The 21,453-nt window shown below is 37.6% G+C and overlaps 1 protein-coding gene across 1 annotated transcript in view; it reads right to left on the bottom strand.

Moving 5' to 3' along the window:
• The window catches only part of stk33 (serine/threonine kinase 33), a 216,199-nt gene that overhangs the window by 120,816 nt on the left and 73,930 nt on the right, over nt 1-21,453 (bottom strand). The window contains exons 13-14 of the mRNA XM_052029681.1: nt 21,087-21,167; nt 5,838-5,955 (exon numbers count right to left, since the gene is read on the bottom strand). Of these exons, the coding sequence (XP_051885641.1) occupies nt 5,838-5,955; nt 21,087-21,167 (199 nt within the window). The remainder of the gene's footprint in view (nt 1-5,837; nt 5,956-21,086; nt 21,168-21,453) is intronic.

Genomic DNA, 21,453 nt, shown 5'->3' with positions numbered 1-21,453 from the left:
AGCCCAACGAGTCCGCGCCGCCCATTTTAAACCCATATTAACCTACCTGTACGTCTTTGGAATGTGGGAGGAAACCCGAGCACCCGGAGGAAACCCACGCAGACACGGGAGAACGTACAAACTCCTTACAGACAGCGACGGGAATCGAAACCCGATCGCTGGCGCTGTAATAGCGTCGCGCTAACCTAAAAAGCAATTCTAGTGACGCAAATTACTAAATCTTTCAAGAACATAATTTACAGGCTTGTACAAATTTAGCTGATAGCATTTTCAGATATTGTTTGTCTGTTTTTGAACTTTTGTATTCACTTTGGCTCCCATATTAACAGTTAGCAGGGTGTCAGCCACTTTTGAGATCACAGTTGTAATTCCATAGTGGCAGGGTGAAGGATGTTACTGAACAACTACAGAACATTCTGAAAGGGAAAGGTGAACAGCATCCTGGTCCATATTGGTACCATCAACATAGGAAGAAAAAGGGATGAGGTCCCGCTGGCAGCTCAGGTAGCTAGAAAAGAGGTTACAAAGCAGGATTTCAAAAGATGTAATCTCAGGATTACTCCCAGTACTTTCCACTATTACGTACAGAAATGCCAGGAAACAATGGATGAGTACATGGCCGGCGAGATCAGGTGGAACCTATACAAGTTGGATGGGTTGCATCTCAATAGAGCCAGGGCATATATTCTTGCAGGGGAGTTTGCTAGGTCTATTGGGGAGGATCCCGGGCTACTTCCAAAAGGCGAGAGATGAGAGGCGGGGGGGGGGGGGTGAGAGGCAGAGGGGAGAGGGGGAGAGGCAGAGGGGAGAGGGGGAGAGGCAGAGAGAGGGGGAGAGGCAGAGGGCACGTGCAGGAAGGGAAGTTAGATGAGTTGTCAGTGAATTAAATAGACAGCAACAAAGAGGTTTAAAATACAGAAAAATCTTAAAGTGACAAAACTAAATGCAATGTATCTGAATGCTCACAGCATTCACAAGGTAAATGAATTAATGGCACAAATAGAAGTAAACAGTTATGATCTCACTGCCGTCATGGAAACATAGCTGTAGGGTGACCAAAGCTGGGAAGTAAGTATTTGACATTTAGGAAGGACAGGCAAAGAGGAAAAGAGGGTGGTAAAGCAGCATTAATGAGAAAGGATATTAGAGCAGCAGTGAGAAATGACTTTGGCATGACTGATCACAGTTTGGACAAATCAAATCTGCTGTAATAAGATGGAAGATGAATTCATATTTGAGACATTTTTCTAGATTAATATGTTGAGAAATCAACTAGGAAAAAAGACTATTTTGGATCTTATTTTGTGCATCGAGAAGGGGTTGATTGATAATCTTGTTGTCAAGGGGCCTCTCTGATATGATAGACTTTTAGGTTTGAAAGTGTGGCAAGTTCAATGTAAAACTCGGCTCTTAAATCTAAATGGAGGAAATTATGAAAGTGTGAGAAGAGAGTTAGCTGTGATTGATTGGGGAAAATACATTGAAAGGAATGACGGTGGATAGGCCATGGTTAGCATTTAAGGAAATAATGCATACATTGCAAAAAAATAATTCCTTTAAGGCACAAAAATCTAAAATGGAAAAGTGATTCATCTCTGACTGACCAGAAAAATTAAATTTAGTATTACATCAAAAGAAAAGGCTTATAATGTTGCCAGAAATAGCAATAGATCTGAGGATTGAAAACTCAGAGGGCCAAGAACTGATAATGAATGGCAGAGACCTTCAATGACCGCTGCCTCTCAGACCCAGAGACCCAGGTTCAATCCTGACCTTGGCTGCTGTCTGTGTGGAGTTTGCACATTCCCCCTGTGATCGTGTGGGTTTCTTCTGGGTGCTCATTTCCTCCTATATTCCAAAGAGGTGCTGGTTAACAGGTTAACTGGCCTCTGTAAAATTGCTCCTCCTATGTAGGTGAACAGTAGAATGGGAGCTGAAGAGACTGTGGGAAGAATATAATGGGATTAATGCAGGATTAGTACAAATGGTTGGTTGAGGGTCAGCAGGGACTCAGTGGGCTGAAGGGCCCGTTTCTGTGCTGCATCTCCCTCTGACTCTTTAAAGGGGTGTATTTGGATTTCTGGAAGATGCAGCGCATTAGAGCACATGGAATTGGGAGCGATCTACTGATGTGGATTGAGAATTGCCTATGGACAGAAAGCTAAGAATGGAAATAAATGGATCCTTCTGAGACGGTGTTTAATAGGGCACTGCAAGGATCAGTGCTTTGACCTCAGCTACTCACAATCTTCAATGATTTGACTGTTATATTTCCAAGTTTGCAGATGATACTAAACCTGCTGGGATTATGGGTATGGAGGAAAAGGTAAAGAGGCTTCAAGGGGATATGGAGAAGCTAAGTGAGTGGGCGAGAACATAACAGGTGGAACATAATGTGAAAAGACACAAGGTCATCCACATTGATGCACATAAGAGAAAAGCAGAGTATTTCTTCAATGGTGAGAGATTGGGCAGTGTTGATCTTCAAAAGGGACTTAGTTGTGTTTGTACACAAGTCACTGAAAATCAGCATACAAGCACAGCAGGTGATCAGAAGGGCAAATAAAATATTGGCCTTTATCACGATGGGGGTTTGATTATAGATGTAAAGAAGTCTTGCTACAATTATATCGGGCTTTAGTGAGTCCGCACCTGAAGTAACATACAATTTTGGCCTCGTTACCTAGACTGATGTACCTGCCATAGAGGGAGCAGAGAGAAGATTCACAGGAATGGTTTCAAGGATGGCAGGTTTGCTGTATGGGCTGAGATTCAGCGGTCTCTGACTGAATTCTTCAGAGTTTAGAAAGGTGAAAGGAGATCTCATCGAAACTTACAAAAGGGTTTCACAGGATAGACGCAGGGAGGGATTTTCCCTTCAGAGGGGGGTCTAGGATAAGGGAGCACAATTTGAGAACGAATAGCCTATTTAGGACTGAGTTGAGGAGAAATTTCTGCACTCAGAAGATGGTGCATCTTTGGAAATCTCTACCCAGATGGCTGTGGAAGCACAATGATTACATTCATTTGAAACAGAGATTGATAGTTTTATTGGCATTAAGGGAATCAAGGAATATGGGGATAATGTTGAAAACAGCATGGAAGACCAACCATGGCCTTGATGAATGATCGAGCAGGTTCAAAGCCTGAATGACCTATTCCTGCTCCCATTTCTTGTGCTCACCTTAAAAAAAATACAATCTTTAATCATTAAGCATTTCCATTAGTCATATGTCCAACCAGTAGATACAAGAAAAACCTAAACAAATATTGCTGAGGTTTAACATAGAACAACAAAGTCAAGATTTTTTTAAAATAAGGACAAGGAGATTTAATACCAAGTGCAGCACCAATCACTTTTTGAAATGGAGGATACACATATGAAAAGCAAAAACTGCAGATCTTCAACCTAACACATTAACACTGTTTCCCTTTCTGCAAATGCTGCCTGACCTGCTGAGCATTTCCAACATTTTCTGTTCTTTATTATTGAGGATACAGATATCTTCATCTAAATTCAACTGAGTAGATCTGTTAGCATAAATGAATCTCTAAAACAAGTCAACTTTGAAAGTGCAATACATTGCCATATGATTGCACTTTTATTAAAGTCAGAATATCTATACAGACTGGAGCAACACACAAAATGCTGGAGGAACTCAGTGGGTCAGGCAGCATCTATGGAGGGAAATGGAGAGTCGACATTTTGGGTCGAGACCCTTTGAACGTATGAAAGGTTTGAAGAGTACGCATGATTGTAATGAAGGGTCTTGACTCGAAACGTCACCCGTCCATTTCCCTCCACAGGTGCCGCCCGACCGCTGAGTTCCTCCAGCATTTTGTGTGTTGCTTAAGAATTCCAGCATCTGCAATCTCTCTTGTATCTACACAGACTTGTGATATTGCATATTTTTTACTCATATGAAGATGGAAGTGAACGTTGTTTAAGAAGAATGGAATTTTAATTTCACAATAAATGACATGTCACTACTCTGTTCTCAATAATTCATTTTGTAACTATTTGATGATGTGACTAGTAGAATAGATAAAGGAGAACTAATAGATATAGTGAGGAGCTGTGTCAGTGCTTTTGACTATTTTGCATGAATCAATTACCAATCTGTATGGTCACATTTCCTGTAGTTCTTTCTTATACTTGCCTTGAACACCCAAAGCCCTTGGTCAATTATTTTCAACATCTGTGCAACTTTCAGCATTACAGTCCTTCACCAGTCACCTGTTAACATTCACAACTACGAATGTTAATATCACTTAAGTCAGGAGAAATTGAGATTTGATGGGCAGATGGCACATTTGTTGTCATTTACAACACTCTTATTTGGGTCAATGTACTCAGCCTTGATTGCAATGACAACTCCGTCAAATAATATCTCAACAAGTCGCATGGCACAATATGATGAAATGATTTCAGAGACATTTTCAGAACTGGAGCTGGAATCAGAGCAGCGACACAGACAGCACAAACATTCTTAAGTATTTGCACAGAATATAGGTTATAGAAAGACAATTTATTTTATTGTTAGCATTTTTATGATACACCTAAACTACTGACACTTTTATTACAGGGTGGTGATGAAATATTAGCTAAGTGTTAATATCATGCTAAGGAAATGCTTATGCTTAATGTAAAATTTATAACTGGTACAGTATTACCTTGGGGGGAAAAGTTTCTAATATGAATACTTTAGAAAGAAAAGGATTAAAAGTTAAACCAGCTCATATAAAATAACTGGAATCACATTACAGAAGAAAAATCTCATCCTTCGTAATATCTATTTTCTCATTTGCTTTTAAAAGCCCTGCATATGCTATCAAAACATTAGTCAAGACCAAGCATCATTACCCTTCTCCAGTTAGCTGAATGGACTTGCACAAATTAACACATCTCAGGATTCGTGGTGCATGATGTCATGCTACAATGCATCTCAGGCCAACTCAATACATTTAAACAGAATTTGTACTATATACAGCTCAGGTACAACCACATTCATTTGCATTAAAGTTAGCCACAAAAAGTACATCTTTACATTAATACTCAAGAAAATAAGAGGTTGCTTTATCTAACATATACTACATTTTTTTATCCTCCTTTGTAGAAGTCAGTATCAAATTCTCAATTTGCATCTCTTAAAAATAACACTGCAACTAATTCAACTTGTAGAATAAATATGGCTGAAAATTTACAGTGGATGTATGGCCTGCTAAATAATTGACCAAAAACACATTTCTTCATGCCTAGTCATCTAAACTGTACAGAAAATATGTTCTAATTCTTGCTGCCAAATTGGCTCCTTTAGCGTTTCTGCAGGTAGTAACAAAATAAATAAGCATTGACAGTGAATCTAATGTGCAAACAGAACAAAGACAAATATTTTAAGTAAACTATTTCTGATTTCAACAGTACTGACATCTCTTTAAACAAGATAACTTACAAGTTTTCCAACTATAGGCTATACTCAAAAGAATCAATATACACCTCAAGAAAGTTAATCAGTGAACAGTTTCCTTGTTTCAATTTTTTTGGAATTTGTATAAAATCATGTGAAACATATAAAGCAAATTTTAAAAAAACTTTTATGCCCACCAGCACTCATAGTGGTCAGCAGTACAGACAAAACCAAATTCACCCTGCATTTTGTAATTCATTGTTCCTTTTTGAAGTATTTGCATTTGGTACCATTCTGAAGTTTAGTGGTTTTGCTGTTAAAATTCTTTATCCTATGTGCTCTTTTTGGTTTTGAGATTAGACTTAATTGTGTGTTTATATCCAGAGCCATTATTGGTTGGGGTTATGGATCTACGTAGCTCTGGCTTACCAGAGATAGAACCAGATCTGACTGATGGGATCAGATGTGTGGGTGACCATGCTCGTTTATCTTGCAATGGTGATCGTTTCATGCTTAGTTTTGGAGAACCCTTGCTGCTCCCAGGAGGCTGAAATTAACCAAAATACAAGTGAAAATTGATCATAAAATAATTTTAAAACGAAAGAAAGATTCAAATTTCACTATCACCCTGGGTCAAAAGCCATGGTTTGAAAATTATTATATGTTCCAAATTAAATATTAGAGAACTTCAGGTGAAACCTCAGGTCTCTAAATGCTTAAATTAAATTCAGGTAGGTTTACAAATTATTAGTACACCCTGAGCACTTGATAAATCATTTTTCATATTTTGCTGAATTTATCAAGCATGCAAAACAAGATAATAAGCATAAGCTGAAATAGCCACCAACTTTGAATACGGACCCATTTCACTTCACTTGAAAACATGGAGTCAGCCAGTGTTATAGGCCTATCTTAAGTTACAGGTATAGCCAGCATTACATCATTTTTATTGCAGAGCACACACAGGTATACAGCAGTGGGAGTGAATTATGAATTATTGAATAGAGATCAGTGTTGAAGGTATGCAATTAACTTTCCATGAAGGTATGCCACAAAACATGTTGATTTTAACCACTATTTGGGACAGTAATTAGTATTTTAATACAAAGTTAAATTAGTACATCTTTTTAAAATACTAAGAGCATACTACTGAAATTCTTTCTATTTTGTTTCCATGCCCAGGTGATTTTTATTAATAATGAGAATTGCCAAAGTCTTCAACCAAAGAATACCCACCTTCCTCAGAAAGCAGTTACATGTAGGCTTTTTTTAAAAATGCTTCGCAAAGGACAACTAGGCACGCTTCATAAAATTCCTTTAGCAAATTGGAAAGTTTCTAAAAGCTGTGTTTTGACAGCTAATTTAAGACATGTCATTTACTTGGAAGCAAACATTAATTAAATGTATGCATCAGTAAAATAGGCCCTACATAATTTTCTTTATGCCTTAACTTTCTGTACTATAAACAACGAAAGAAACTAACCTGATTCCAGTTTCACCCTCCAATCAACATGTTTCCTAGTGCTTTCAATCCCAGCTTTCAAATTATCTGATTGGTTAATTCTTGCAAATACTAATCTCACAAAAAAATGATTCCACTTTTCCTCACTCCATCCCCCAAGTCCAATGCTGACAAACCAACCCAGAGATGAGACACCGTCAGCTTGTAAAGAAAATTGAGCTTCGGATTCTGTGATTTACATTCTAAGCAGTGTCAACCAAAGTAATGAGAAACTCCATCCCCTAGGTCATCTCACTCTATTTCATTCTCCAAAGAATTAAAACAGAATCTGAGTTTAGGCCGTCAGCCTAGCCGCATTTCCCTTGACACCAAACTTGTAGAGTAAATACACCCAAAAGGGGCATCAAAGTTCCTGGTGATTTGATTTAACAAATAATTTCTAGTAGTCAGTGCATACCGAGTTTCATTTATTCAGATGCAAAACTATTAGTTGCCATTAAATAGACATTACATGTTGAATGCTGGTCATTTCAAACTGATTCTCAAAACATACTTTTGTCAAGATAGTTTTAAGCTTTCCTCTCATCAGTTCAAAGAGCTATGTTGATCACCTGTTGCTAATCAAGGAGGTGGTTCTCAAACACAGATTATTGCATCCAACATGGGCACATATTTCTTATGAATGTCATTGCTCCTGCCTACCATAAACAAAAACAATTTACAATATGTATTGCTATAGCAAAGCACACAAGGCACATAATAATAGTTTAATCAACTCATTATTTTTTGACATCCCCTCCCTAAATGATTGCACCTATCACCGAGGAATATCAGGATAATATTTACTGCTGTCAAAACTTGGGTAGCATTTTTTTAACAATATTTTTATTAATTCCATAAAAAAAAGTACAGAGTACATGCATCACAAAGAGGATAAAAATACTACTGAATACATTGTGTTAAATCATACTTGAGATCACAATACTCTAAATTAATAATCACGTGATAGTTAATAAAGAAAAAATTGGAATAATTTTATTATAAAAAAATCTACACCCACTACCAAAAAACCGGAGCTGTTTGGTTAAAAAAAGACAAGGAAAGACCCTTGAGACATAACAGTATCAGCCAATATCTGTACTTTAGTCACCAAATCAAAGGTTTTGAAAATAATTCAAAAAAGGTCCCCACAGGGTTTGGAAGTCTAAGTTAGATTCAAGAATTGAACAACGGATCTTCTCTAGATTCAGGTATGACATAACATCCCATAACCATTGAGCATGAGTAGGCGGAGTAACTTCCTTCCATTTAAGCAACACAGCCCTCCTGGCTACAAGAGAAATAAAAGCCAGAATGTGTAGATCAGAAGCCTCCAAAGTTATATCTTTTTCTCTGACAATGCAGTCAAAGGATTAAGTTTAAAATTTATTTTAAAAAGCACAGAAAAAGTTTGAAACACCTCTGTCCAATATTTTTTAAGACTCTGACATGTCCAAAACATGTGAATTAAAGAAGCCTCTCCGTTACTGCATTTGTCACAGTAAGGAGATATATCTGAATAAAAACAGGATAGTTTGTCTTTAGACAAGCGAGCTCTATGGACCACTTTAAATTGAAGGAGAGAGTGACGGGTGCATAATGATGAAGTATTAACCAATTTAAAAATTTCATTCCCTCAGAAATTGACATCCGCAAGTCTTGTTCCCAGGTATTTTTAATTTTATCTAATGGAACCTTACTCATTCCTAATAACCTATCATAAATATTAGATATTGAGCCATCATGAAAAGGCTTCAAATTAAAAATTGCATCTAGTAAATTTTTATCAGGACTCATAGGAAAAAAATGTAGTTGAGATCGAAGAAAATCTCTAATTTGTAAATATTAGAAAAAATGAGTTTTTGGTAAATTATATTTGGTTGACAATTGTTCAAACAAAGAAAGATTTCCTCCAACAAACAGCTCCTGAAAACAAGTGATATCTGATTTGTCCCACTCTTTAAAAACTACATCAGTCATAGAAGGTTTAAAAAAACTTAGGAAAAAAAGGGACTAGACAAAGAAAATCTCTAATAAGCCAAAATATTTTCTAAATTGTAACCAAATCCTCAAAGCGTGTTTAACTACTAAATTATCTGTTAGTTTATTTAATGATAAGGAAGTGAAGAATCAAGCAGAGAAATAATAGAAATTTTTTTAACAGTGTTACCTTCCAAAGAAACCCATAACTTGGGTAGCATTTTAAGGGATGATGGAGGTAAAGCTGCAGCAGTTTAGGGAGGGAATTTCAATTTAAGAACATAAGAACAGGAGCAGGCCATATAGTCCCTTGGGCTGACTCCACTATTCAGTAACATGATCTCAACCTTCACTCCAATATCCTACCTGATTCCAATAATTTCCCTAAAACCTATCCATTTGCTTAGGGACACAATAGCTGAAAGTACACCATTAGTAGAGGTGTGGAAAGGGAAATAATTGGAGAGTAGAAATCACAGGACTGGAAGTAGTTACAGGAATGAAGGGGTGAGGTCACAGTGGGATTTGAAAACAAGATTGAGGATTTTAAAATCAAGGCATTCCAGAGCCAATGCAGGGTGAATGAGAATTGGTGCAAGATAATATAAGGGCAAGAGAGTTTTGGATGACCAATAGTTTATACAGTGTAGATGGCCATTAGTTTATGTAATTTGGACAGTAGAAGACCAGCTAAGTACCGGAGTAGTCAAGCCTAATGTTAACAAAGGTGTAGATGAGGATTTCAGCAACACATGAGCTCAGACGGAGTCAGACTTGGGGGATATTATGAGGTGAAAGTAGGCAACCTTGGTAATGAAGTAGTTAACAGGCTGCAAAAACAAACTGCTGGAGGAAGTCAGCGAGTCAAGTAGCATCTGTGGTGGCAAAGGGATAGATGGCATTTCAGGTTAAGACCCTGCATCAGGACTGTCAGGAAACATCGGCTGTCCCTTTGCCTCCACAGGTGCTGCTTGACCCACTGAGTTCCTCCAGCAGTTTAGTTTTTTTGCTCCAGATTCCAGCATCCACAGTCCCTTGTGTCTCCAGTTAATAGGCTAAATGTTTGCCACTGGGTAAAACACCAGACCTAAGCTTACAACAACCTGGCCCTGCATCAAAGAATGCAAGAGATAGAATCTATATAAATAGACATGAAAGCACTCTGGTATGTTTCCTGCATTAAGATGGCATTTATTTCCTTATTGTATGTCCAGAAGATAGATTTCCTTCCTACTGCTACCTAATACACCATTCGTTTTAGCAAACTGTCTACCAATAACATGAGATTTCTCTTATTTACTAATTTTACTTTTACCCATTTAGCTTATTCACTGTTTCTCTTCCCTTTCATAACTTGCAATTATACATAAAATTTAATTTTTAATTCCCCACCCAAATTATTTAAATATACCAATGACAACTGTGATGGATATCCACCATCCAAGGTCAGGAGGCTTTTTGCTAAACTCAGCTTTTTAGCACAGCAAAAGATACTGTCAAAGTTCAAATGTTTATTGTTAATTTTTAACTAGTCCTATTTAGCCATCCTCTTGAGAAACAATACTGTCCAGGCTCAGGAAGCCTAATGTTGACTTAACTGAGACTGCAACCTAATCAGAAGAAACAACATGTCTATGTTAACCTAAAGCTCCTGCCATCTGACCTGATCAATGCAGTTGTGCAAACGTCACATGCAGATGGGGTCGTCACTAGATGACTAGCAAAAAAAGACATAAATATTAGAAGGTAGTAGTGGTAGGGAGGAGTTACAGAGATGAAGATATGGAGTCCACTCCTCAGCCTCGACCCAAGAAGGATCTCATCCCAGAACCTTTTTGCGACAGACAACTCATTTGCCTGCAACTCATTGATATGTTTCTCTAGTTTGTAAGAATTGTACTCGTGTGTCTCTGTTAGAAATTACTCCTCAAAATAAATGTGCTCCATTTAAAATAAAATAACTATGTTTAATCTGCTTCGTTAGCTGTAAGTATCTTCTCCTTGGTTGGGAGGGGGGACCCACCACTCGAAATAGTGATTATTGACAGCTAAACCCCTTCAGAGAAGAGACTAAGGTAGTTAAGTAAATTAGTCTTTGCACTATAGGTTGATATAGTATAATCTCCCTAAAGTGAGCATACTGATAGAGTTAAGATCTTGGCTTAAGTTTATGACTCTAGAATGGATACATTCAATATCATCACACAACTATAGCTCCAGAAATTATGATCATGGTATCCTGTTGGCAACTCCCATCTTCAGTTGCCTTTAGTTTAGTTGATTTTCAATTCATCTCCAAACCTTACCACTTATTTCTTGTCTAGTTACTTGCATTCTTATTACTTGCAGGAAATGTAATCAAAACCCTTGATTAAATTGAGTATACCATATCTACAGGTGATTTACCATCACCAAGACCAATCAATTTCTCCACAAATTTTAGCAAGTGTTCAGCAAATAACCCCCTGTTACAATACTGATTTCAACAAGTCATTACCCAGTTTTCACAAGGACTTCCAATATTTTGGTATCAGACTGTAGTTTGCTGCATCATCATATTAGTTATCCATAGAACCATGGAACAATACAGCACAATACAGGCCCTTCGGCCCACCATGTTGTGCTGACCTTTAAACCATGCCTAAGACTATCTAACCCCTTCATCCCACATATCCCCCTATTTTAAATTCCTCCATATGCTTATCTAACAATCTCTTGAACTTGACCAACGTATCTGCCACCACCACTACCCCAGGCAGCGCATTCCATGCACCAACCACTCTCTGGGTGAAAAACCTCCCTCTGATATCTCCCTTGAACCTCCCACCCATTACTTTAAAGCCATGCCCTCTTGTATTGAGCATTGGTGCCCTGGGAAAGAGGCGCTGACTGTCTACTCTATCTATTCCTTAAGAGTTTTTTTCTTTTGAAATGATTCCCTTAAATTTATGGCAGAGATGTGATTAATCTCGTAATCTTGTGAGGCATTTTAATTATCCTTATATGATGTCCATTTGGAAATGATTTACTGTCTTTCTTTAACTTCCTTCTATGCCTTCCTTGGCTGAATATTCACATTTTGTTTCACGGGGACTGCTGCTACTCCACAAGCTCATTAAAGAAGAATTAATTTAATGTTCTTGCTATTCATTGGTTGGTTAACATTATTTAACATAACACATTTCGATGGAAAAATAAAATTACAGATGGAAAGATAATAATTATTGGATAGATGATGTTGATGAACTGAGAGACTTAAGGATCAAAATACAAAATTTCTCAAAAGGTGGGCATGCAGATACACAAGATGCTTCAAAAGTTCAATAGTATTTTAGCTTTTAGATAAATTGGCAAAGAACTGAACAGAAAAGAGCTGATGATACTTTTATGATACTTTTCTTAGAAGACATTGAAAGTATTGCATGTAAAGTTGGGAAACTTAATGGATTTATAGGGTCTGTCATTAATGAGAAGTCACCAATTTAGAATTATTACTGAGAAGGAAGGGTGAAAGTTAAAGAAAATGGTTTACTCCAAGAATTTTTAGAACATTGAATATTTTGTCATAGGAGTGGTTGGGAAAGGATCATTACATTTTTCGAAAGAAAAATTGGATCAATATTTGAAATTTGATTTTGGATTGATCCAGCCAACATTCAAGTTTCTCTCAGAACACTAAAAGGTTCCACATTAAGTAAGACAGATCTTTAAATCTAGTTATAAGATGCAATAACCTGTAAATGTTTTTATTCCAATATTTAACACTTTGGATCCTAAATCTCAAAACAGAGTTCAAGTTATTCCTTATGAAAAGCTATAGTCTGTAAAACTTGGTGTACAAAGTTAGTCTTGAACAAATCCACATCACTGGAAAAATGTAGAGTAATATAGAGAGTTGCCTAACTTATAAAGTAATTGACAAGGTCAAATGAAAGGTCATCAACTTGAAACATTCACTCTGTTTCTCTCTCCACAAATGCTGCATGAACCACAAAGTATTTTCAACCTTTTCTGTTTTTGTTTCTTTTCAAGTAGCTTGCTTGACAATTGAAAACTTCTTTCACCGCTGATAATCTAGATTGCTTAACAAGTCTTGGGAAACAAATAAACATAGAAAATGCTGGAAATACTCAACAGGTCAGGCCTCATTTGTTACAAAACAAGCAGAGCCAACACCTCCCACGAAGGGTCTTCAACCTGAAACGCTAACTGCCTCTCCTCCCACAGATGTGGCCAGATCCCCCAAGCACCTAATTGGGAGAAGAGGCAGATTTGACGTTTCAGGTCGAAGACCCTTTGACAGAAGCCTTGGCTCCATTTCTCTTCCCACAGATGCAGCCTGACCTGATGAGTGTTTCCAGCATTTTCTGTTTTTATTTTAGTTTTCCAGCATCTGCAGTTTTTTTTTATTTTCACTGCTTGGGAAACAGAATCCACATAAATGTTAGGAGTGATTAGACTGATCACAGAATTGTTAAGCAAGTATAGCCCCATTTCTATGCAATGATCTAAACAGGAGGCCTTGCAAGAAAGACTTTTGCAGCTCAGCTGTGTTTTCTAGGTGTATGAATTTCTCCCTTGAGAAATCTGATTGCATCTGCGTAATCTAATTTCATTGACAGATCTGTCACAGCGGGAAATACGTTTCACTGGATCCACTTTAACTGTAAATGATAATTGTTTTTCTTAAACCAGCCTGAATTAAAATAATAAATCATACAACTCTGGTGTGTTATATTCTCAAGTTTCCTTTTTGACATAGTGCTAACAAAAAACTTGTTCAGTTTTTCCTCACATAACAGTTCTTCACAAAGAAATGTGGTCTGAGTTGTTTAAAGCATGACAGAGAACTGTGAAAGAATAATTGATGTTTATTGTTTGAAACAGACACTGACTTACATCAAACATATTTATTAGTTTGTATTAGTAGCAGACTTATTGCCTAATAAACTTGATTCTTGACTTTCAGCCCACGGTCTATTATTGTGGCATATTCTGTCTTTTGAAGAGTTCAGGAGGGTACAATGAAGTACTGTACTTCTCTCCTCAGGATACCATGATGCTAAAAGTACTGTTGGCTTGCGTCATACGCACCATAGGGAGTGGGGATGTGCTATAACATAAAATCATTGGAGCATGCTTGAATTGGAGAAATTAACACGTGTCTCAACTTTAAATCCAAAGAATTATCTGATAAAAAACAGGATTTAAAGTTCCATTTCTGGGTCATTAGTGTAGTTAACTAGGCAATAGTATAACTGAATGGAGAAGAAAAGATAAAAAGGATAAATAGAAATACTAATATTGAAGATTGTAAAGAAAGAGTATGGTTCTATGGTTCCTTTCCTTGCACGTGGGTGATCCACATCCACCATCAGAAACTACAGCCCATGACCCTTGGCAGCTTTATTCCTTCCTGCGTATAGGGCTAAAATGCAACATCTTCCACCCAAAAGATCACCAAGTTTCTTTAAAGTAGCTTGAGTTTTCCCGCCACCCCCCTCCCCCCAACAGGCACGTAAGTAATTGTATAATCAATCACATGTTGCAAGTAGTGCCTACCTGGTCTTTGAATCTTCCAATAGTTGACTGGCAGTGTATATATGTAAAGCTTAAACTTTACACAGTAGGGATCTTAAAAATATTATTGAAACACCTGTCCCACTGCTCTGAACCTGTGAAAGGCCATCATAATCAGCAATATAAACAAGAACAGGTCAATCTGTTTACAAACTCTGACATCAAGTATGTATTCACTCACCCAAGAACCTTGCGTGATAATAAATGATAGGGAATAGATTATTAGAAGCAGCTGCTAAGGCTTCTGATTTAAATATTCAAAAAGATTGGACCAGGTATGATTAAAATAAATAGATGTATGTCAAACTAGTTTACAACTTTGAAGCAAAATAGAATGTTTTTTCAGTCATGTTGTGATGAATATGTGAGCCTATATACCTATTTTAACATAATATTCATTCATCAGAATATATTGTACAACAAATGATTAATTGTAACTGTGATGTGTGACTCTATTAAGTCAACCCTGTGGGGCCTAATTATGTTCAAACATAATTTCAGTCATGTAATCAACAAATAGGATCGGTAAACTAAGTGAATTTTAGCTTACCATTCCTAATTCTATATTTAAACAATAGTTTACATTTGTGAAACAGGAAACAATTAAAACTATAATATGGTCAAGGTCATGAAAAAGGTTTGGATGTACCAGTTGCTCATTGATGCAAGTCTATAATTGGCTGCCTTTTCCCCCCACTCACCCCATACCCCAGGAATGCCACTCACTCACATTTCATCATATAGCTTTGAAACAGAGTTATCAAATGGCTTATTTAGAAGAACAATGGTTCTCTAAAATGAAGACATATCTTCTACAAAGCATTACCAATAAAATAGAAAGAAATAACCTCACCTGTTTTAGTTTCAAAGAAGTCAATTTACATTTTGAAAACAATTTTGACAGATGACTGATATTATTAGTCATTTATTTCAATTTTTATAGAGCTGCTTCTTCAGGACTGCACAAGATTCTGGGTTTCATCACCAAGACAACTTATGTTATTGCGGTTTAACCACCTGCACTGAATTATCTTTTTCAACTTTAAGCCCTATGTACTGGGATCAATTAATGGACACAGTGTCTCTTTACACCATCTAAACCAGTCACAGTTCTATCAAATTTCCTCTCAACCTCTAATCCAAGGAGAACACCACCATATTCTCTATTTTGTCACTGTAAACTGAATAGTTCTAGTAAACCTTTTTTTGCACTCTTCATAAGCATTCATATTCTTCCTAAAGTTGCAGTCAACACAACCTTCTTGCTTTCCTAATCTACGTCTATTTTTGAAGTCAAGAATCATTAACCTACCACGCCATATTTGATGATTTATGCACAGATACTCACTTCCCTACACCTCTTTTGAAATTGTACAATTTAGTTCATAATGTCTCTTCTTGATCTTCCTGCTAACATGCATCACTCTGCATTCCGCTGCATTAAATTTCATCAGTCATGGATCTGCCATTTGACCTGCCTATATTCTGAGTCTCACCGTTTACCACACATTTTTGGTCTTTGCATCATCCACAGATGTTGTAGTTTTACCCCACAGACCCATATTTAAGCCATTACTATGCAGTATATCAAAAAAAACTCAAACACTAGGAACATTATCATCTACTACCTTCCAGTCTTTAAAAAAACCCTCTGCTTTCTATACCTGAGCCAATCTATTATCCAACAAGTTACTCCAAAGTCTGCCTTCCACAAATCTTCACCGGTTCTCCCAATGATTGGCAGTTAGTACTCATTATTATTTCTAAAATCTTTCCCATGGACATAATTGATGGATTGTGCTTACAAGCCATTAGAAAGATATAACATTTGCCATCCATCAAACATCTGGCACCCCTGTATCCAAGGAGGACTGGAAGATATGGCCAGCACTTATATAAATTTCAGCCCCTATTTCAAGAAACTTGGATGCCTATCTGAACCGAATGACTGATCAATTTCCAGTGCAACCAAATTTCCTTCAGGAGGAATTTCTAAGAATGAATTTAAAGAGAGTAATGAAGAGCTCATAAGGCTGTACTTTAGAGACACAACGTCGAGAAAACCATATCCCCGGAAGTCCTTTCTATTTGTACCTAACCCCAGGTTGACCATGTGGGAATGTCTACCTTCCAAAGTTCATCATCACATTATAAAGATGCATGCTGCAAATAGACGTTCACTTTAAAATGGCTGTAATGGTAACAGACTAATTTCTACAACACAAGGTCATTCAAACCTTCTTTGAGAACATTTATAGGACTTACTTTCATCCAACAACACACCATCATGCATGCGAAGACCTTCCCTGGGACATGCTTTTAACTTTTTGCGGCCATTTTTATCTACATTCTGTAACACAATCTGCAGGCGACTCAAGGAGATTAAGATTTTTGTTTACAAGTGTGACTAATTGCAATATTTGTTATCCTCCCCTCTTTCATGCCCCCTCCTCCACCTCAAAGGACTCCAGATGAACAGAAGTGTAATAAAGCTCATTCACGTGGCAAAGAACACCAAGGAATCAGAGAATGCTAAAGATGCACATTAGTGCTGAGAAATTGAATCACTTGTGTAGCATTTGTGCGGAAGTGCCGTTTAGCGCAAGTTAGATTATGCTAATGATCATTTCCAGGTCAAATCTCGACCTTCAGAAGAAAGCCCTGAACATTTCCAGGCATATTCCATAGCTGGTGTCCCCCCAAAGTCAAACAATTAATGCCTCAGGTCACTCTGCATACTTCTCCTCCACTTCTGGCAGAAAATGGATCTTCTGGAGAAAATGTACAAGCTTCATTATCAATTCTCAAGGGTCGACCCTATCACATCAGTGTCCTGCTCTCAGCACCTCAACAAGGACCAAAAAACTGAATTCCTGAAGTGAGGGAAGATCAACTGCCCTTACCATCAAGGAAGCATTTAACCAAATATGGCATCAAGGAGCCTTGGTAAAACTGAAGTCAATCAGCATCAAGGGCAAAAATACTCCAACAGTTGGAGTCATACCTCACATGACGGAAGATAATTGTGATTGTTGGAGGCCAATCATTCCAGCCCAGGATAGAACCACAGAAGCACTTCAAGGTAGGGTTCATCTAATCACCTTCAGCTGTTTTATCAATGACCTATTTATAACAAAAGATTTAAAGTGGGCAGTTCACTGATGATTACACAATGTTCAATTCCATTTGCAACTCCTCAGCAGAGGAAGCAGTCCATGTGTGCATGCAGCAAAGCCTAGGCGACATTCTGGCTAGGGCTCCTAAGTGACAAGTGACATTCACATCCAGAAAGTGCCAGGCAATAGCCATCTCCAACAAGGAAAAGTCTAACTACCTACCTTTGATATTCAATGATATTCATCAAAAGTCCATTACCATCAACATCCTGGTGGTCACCATTCACCAGAAATCCTATTATACCATCCACATAAGTACTGCAGCTACAGAGCAGATGATAGCCTGGGTATCCTGTAGCAACTCCCAAAACCCCTAACATTTCCACCATCTAAAGGAGCACATCAGGAGCATGATCTCCTAGATGAGTGCAGCTTTAACAATGCTCAAACAGCTTGACAACATCCAGAACAAAGCAGCCAATCAACCATCTACAATAGGTACTGCAGTTACTTGCCTAAGCAGCTCCAACAGCAATCCTCAAATGCATGATCTCTAACACCAAGGAAGACAAGAGCAGCAGGTGCATGGAAACACTGCCTCTTGCAGGTCCTCTCCAGGTCACAACCAATTTGGAAATATATTGCTCCTCCATCATTTAATGGTGTCTAACTGGAACTCCCTACCCAACATGTGGGAGTACCATCATTTGAAGGTCTGCAGCGATTGGAGAGAGCAGATCACCCACAAATTTCCCGAGGGCAATTAGAGATGGGCATAAATGCTTGCCCTGCCAATGATGCTCGGATCCTGAAAAATTAATACATCTTTTAAAAAAGAAAAGACTCTCTCAGCCTCGCTTTTCAGAAGCCTGCATAAATGGTTACATAAATCACAGGAGCTCCCTTCATTAAATGCAGCCTTTTCTTTTTGTTACAATAACTTATGACCTGCATCCAGCAATCACTGGTCTTTGGATCAGCCTGTGCTCACAGTGTCTTGGACGCACCAGTGGCACAGGGCCAGTTCATCACATTCACTGGGTGGGGCAGAGCAGCACGTGTTGCCTTCCTCCAAAGTACTCTCACTTGCATGACAAGGTTTGCTGCCGCTGTACTGTGGCTGCCATGAAGAGAGTGCCAATTCGCTCCCAGTGTAAGCTCTGCACAGAAGTCCTGACAGGAACTGCCACAGTGTTGTCTTAGTGCATGAATTCATAGTCTGAATATGGCAGCTATACTTTTCATGTTTTTGTGAAAACGAATTCTGCAAATTTTTTTTAGGACAGTCATATTGGAGCGGCCATTAAAACTATATGCAATACATGCTGCCGCACCAAAGGAGGACGAACTCCAATTAATACGTATGGATGTCTGGATTGATCCAGGTGTATCCTAATGTTTAGATTGCAGATTTAGGATTAAAGGTTTATAAGGGACCTGAGGGGCAGCTTCTTCATGCAAAGGGTGGTGCGTTTATAGAATGAGCTCCCAAAGAAAGTGGTTGAGTCAGGTACAATAACAATATTCAAAAGACATTTGGATAAGTGCTTGAATAGGAGGGGTTTCGAGGGATATGGGCCAAATGCAAGCAAACGAGACTAGATTGGTGGACACCATGGCCAATGATGAGTTGGGCCAAAAGGACCTGTTTCCATGCTGTATCACTCTATAATTCAAAGATCTTGGTTGTACGCTATACAAAGAAGCCATCTCAAAGGAAATTCAGGAGATGAAAAAGGTACTCATTGGGAGTAAAAGCACCAACAATGGAGATGCCACTCCCCGGAAATAGTGAGGTAATATATTGAGAAAATATTGGCTTCAAGAGGCACTTATTCCTCGGATATTTAAAAATTACTTTTTGGGATTTCTTTTAGTTTCTTGAAGAGTTATCACCCTTTTAATAGTTTTTGTTTCCCCATACAATTTTTTTTCTTATACCAATCCTTTGTTTTCCTCTCACAGACATCATAATGCCTCTTCATAATTGTTTTTTATTATTCCATGATCCAAGTTTTCATTGAATACCATCTATTGCAACTACTCTTGTTATAGTTTGTCATTATTATTTTAAGTCTACTCCACATAGCCATTCTTTGATAGCTCTGTTTTATTCTTATTTTACATGCAGCTACATTATTAGGTTACATTATGTAGCAGAAGGAGCATGTAGGATTAAATGGTTTCAATTTAACAAGTATTTTTTTTCCAGCATCTTCAGTCAAGAACTAAAGAAAGCATATATTACACTACAGTAGAATGATGCAGGTTTACTTTCCTGATCTTCAATGTTCTAACCATTGTCTTGATGCCACAGGGACACAGTGAATAGAGGTTAGGAAGCTTCAGGAGAGTTATTCTTAGTTCACTGAGACATATTTGAACTCCCCTGTTTCAAAGCAGTATTGGAAGAAGCATAGGAATAGGTCACTAATCAAAGCATGTCACAGACTTTGCCTATGACTTTATGAATAGCATAAATAACAAAGGAAGAACTTATTTATTTAGCACAATTCTCAACCCAAGGACGTTACAAAGTGGCATCAACAATTTAATCATAGAAACTTAGAATAAACAAGCCAATCATTCAACCAGTGCAATAGCACTCGTCATTAAAAGAGTTACTAGCCTAATCCTATTTTCCCAGCTCTTAGATCACCTCCTTGTACCTTATGATACTTTTAGTGTATTCTTAAGTGCAATGAGAGCTTCTGTCTCCATCACTCTTATAGACAGTGAACATGAAACTCAACCATACTCTGGATAAAACAAGTTGAAAGTATAACAGCTAATTCGAGATTGACATGACACTTCGTCATTATATCATATTCTATAAATTGGCATTATTGACATTTAATTGATTTAAGCTGGTGTAGAGGATCAACTGACGTGTCCCTGTATTTAGGAACCCAGATTACACTGGCTAGTCTGTTTTCTCAAAATCAGAACACCATAGTGCACATATGTACTATTGTTAATGGTGATGATTTGAACCTGGGAAGAAATCCAAATGTTCAGTCTACTTGGCCAGTTTAAATTAGGTAGCACAACTGAACAGCACTGAATATAATTGTGTCATGGCCTTGTGTCTCAACTAATAACATATAATGGCAATTTACAAAGATGAAGCTAGCCAAGGACCATTCTCAATCTTTAAAGTATTTTGGACAAATTAACAAAAAAAAACAAAATTGCTCGTTTAACTCCCAGAACTTTAGATGCAGAAGTAAAAGAAGTGACATATTCCATAGACTGAAAATCCTTCAAGACGTAAAATTGTTTACTTTAACTTTGCTATTCAAGTCTAAAAGTCCAGGAAGGTACAAAGCAGTATAATCACAACTACAGTAGCCATTTCAAATGTTGACTCTCACTCTCATATAGATTTCACAAGAACATTCACTACAATTTAAAATTAAATAGTCTAATTTTAATTATCTACATTCGATAAATTAAACCTTTCATTTTTAACCTGATTTTACATAATTTGTTGGAACTCACATTATTGCTGAACTTGTTAGTTTTCTTCAAAGTAAGTGGTCCATCGCCAGGAAAGGCAGCAATGATATTCTTCTTAAAGCTCTGAAAAATGTGAAATTAAATTATTTACCAATGTTGCCTGGTTAAGCAACACGACTGATATGGGTATTCAAATAAATGTTATCCTCAACTGAGTGCCAAATTTATTGCTAAATTGTAAAGAAACATGAAAGCTAAGTGCAGATATGCTGCCAAATATCATTCAGTACATCTGAGATATGTGTCTTGCTGTGCACATGCTGAAGTGCCGGATCCGCTGCCACTGACATAGGTAAGTCTTCTTTAGAAATGCTGCAAAATGCCAGCCTACAAATTTATTTTGATGTCG

Source organism: Pristis pectinata, chromosome 14, assembly GCF_009764475.1.
Source record: "Pristis pectinata isolate sPriPec2 chromosome 14, sPriPec2.1.pri, whole genome shotgun sequence".
NCBI classification, from domain to species: Eukaryota; Metazoa; Chordata; class Chondrichthyes; order Rhinopristiformes; family Pristidae; genus Pristis; species Pristis pectinata.
Note: the sequence above shows the minus strand (reverse complement) of the source record. Positions and strands in the feature narration are given on the sequence as shown.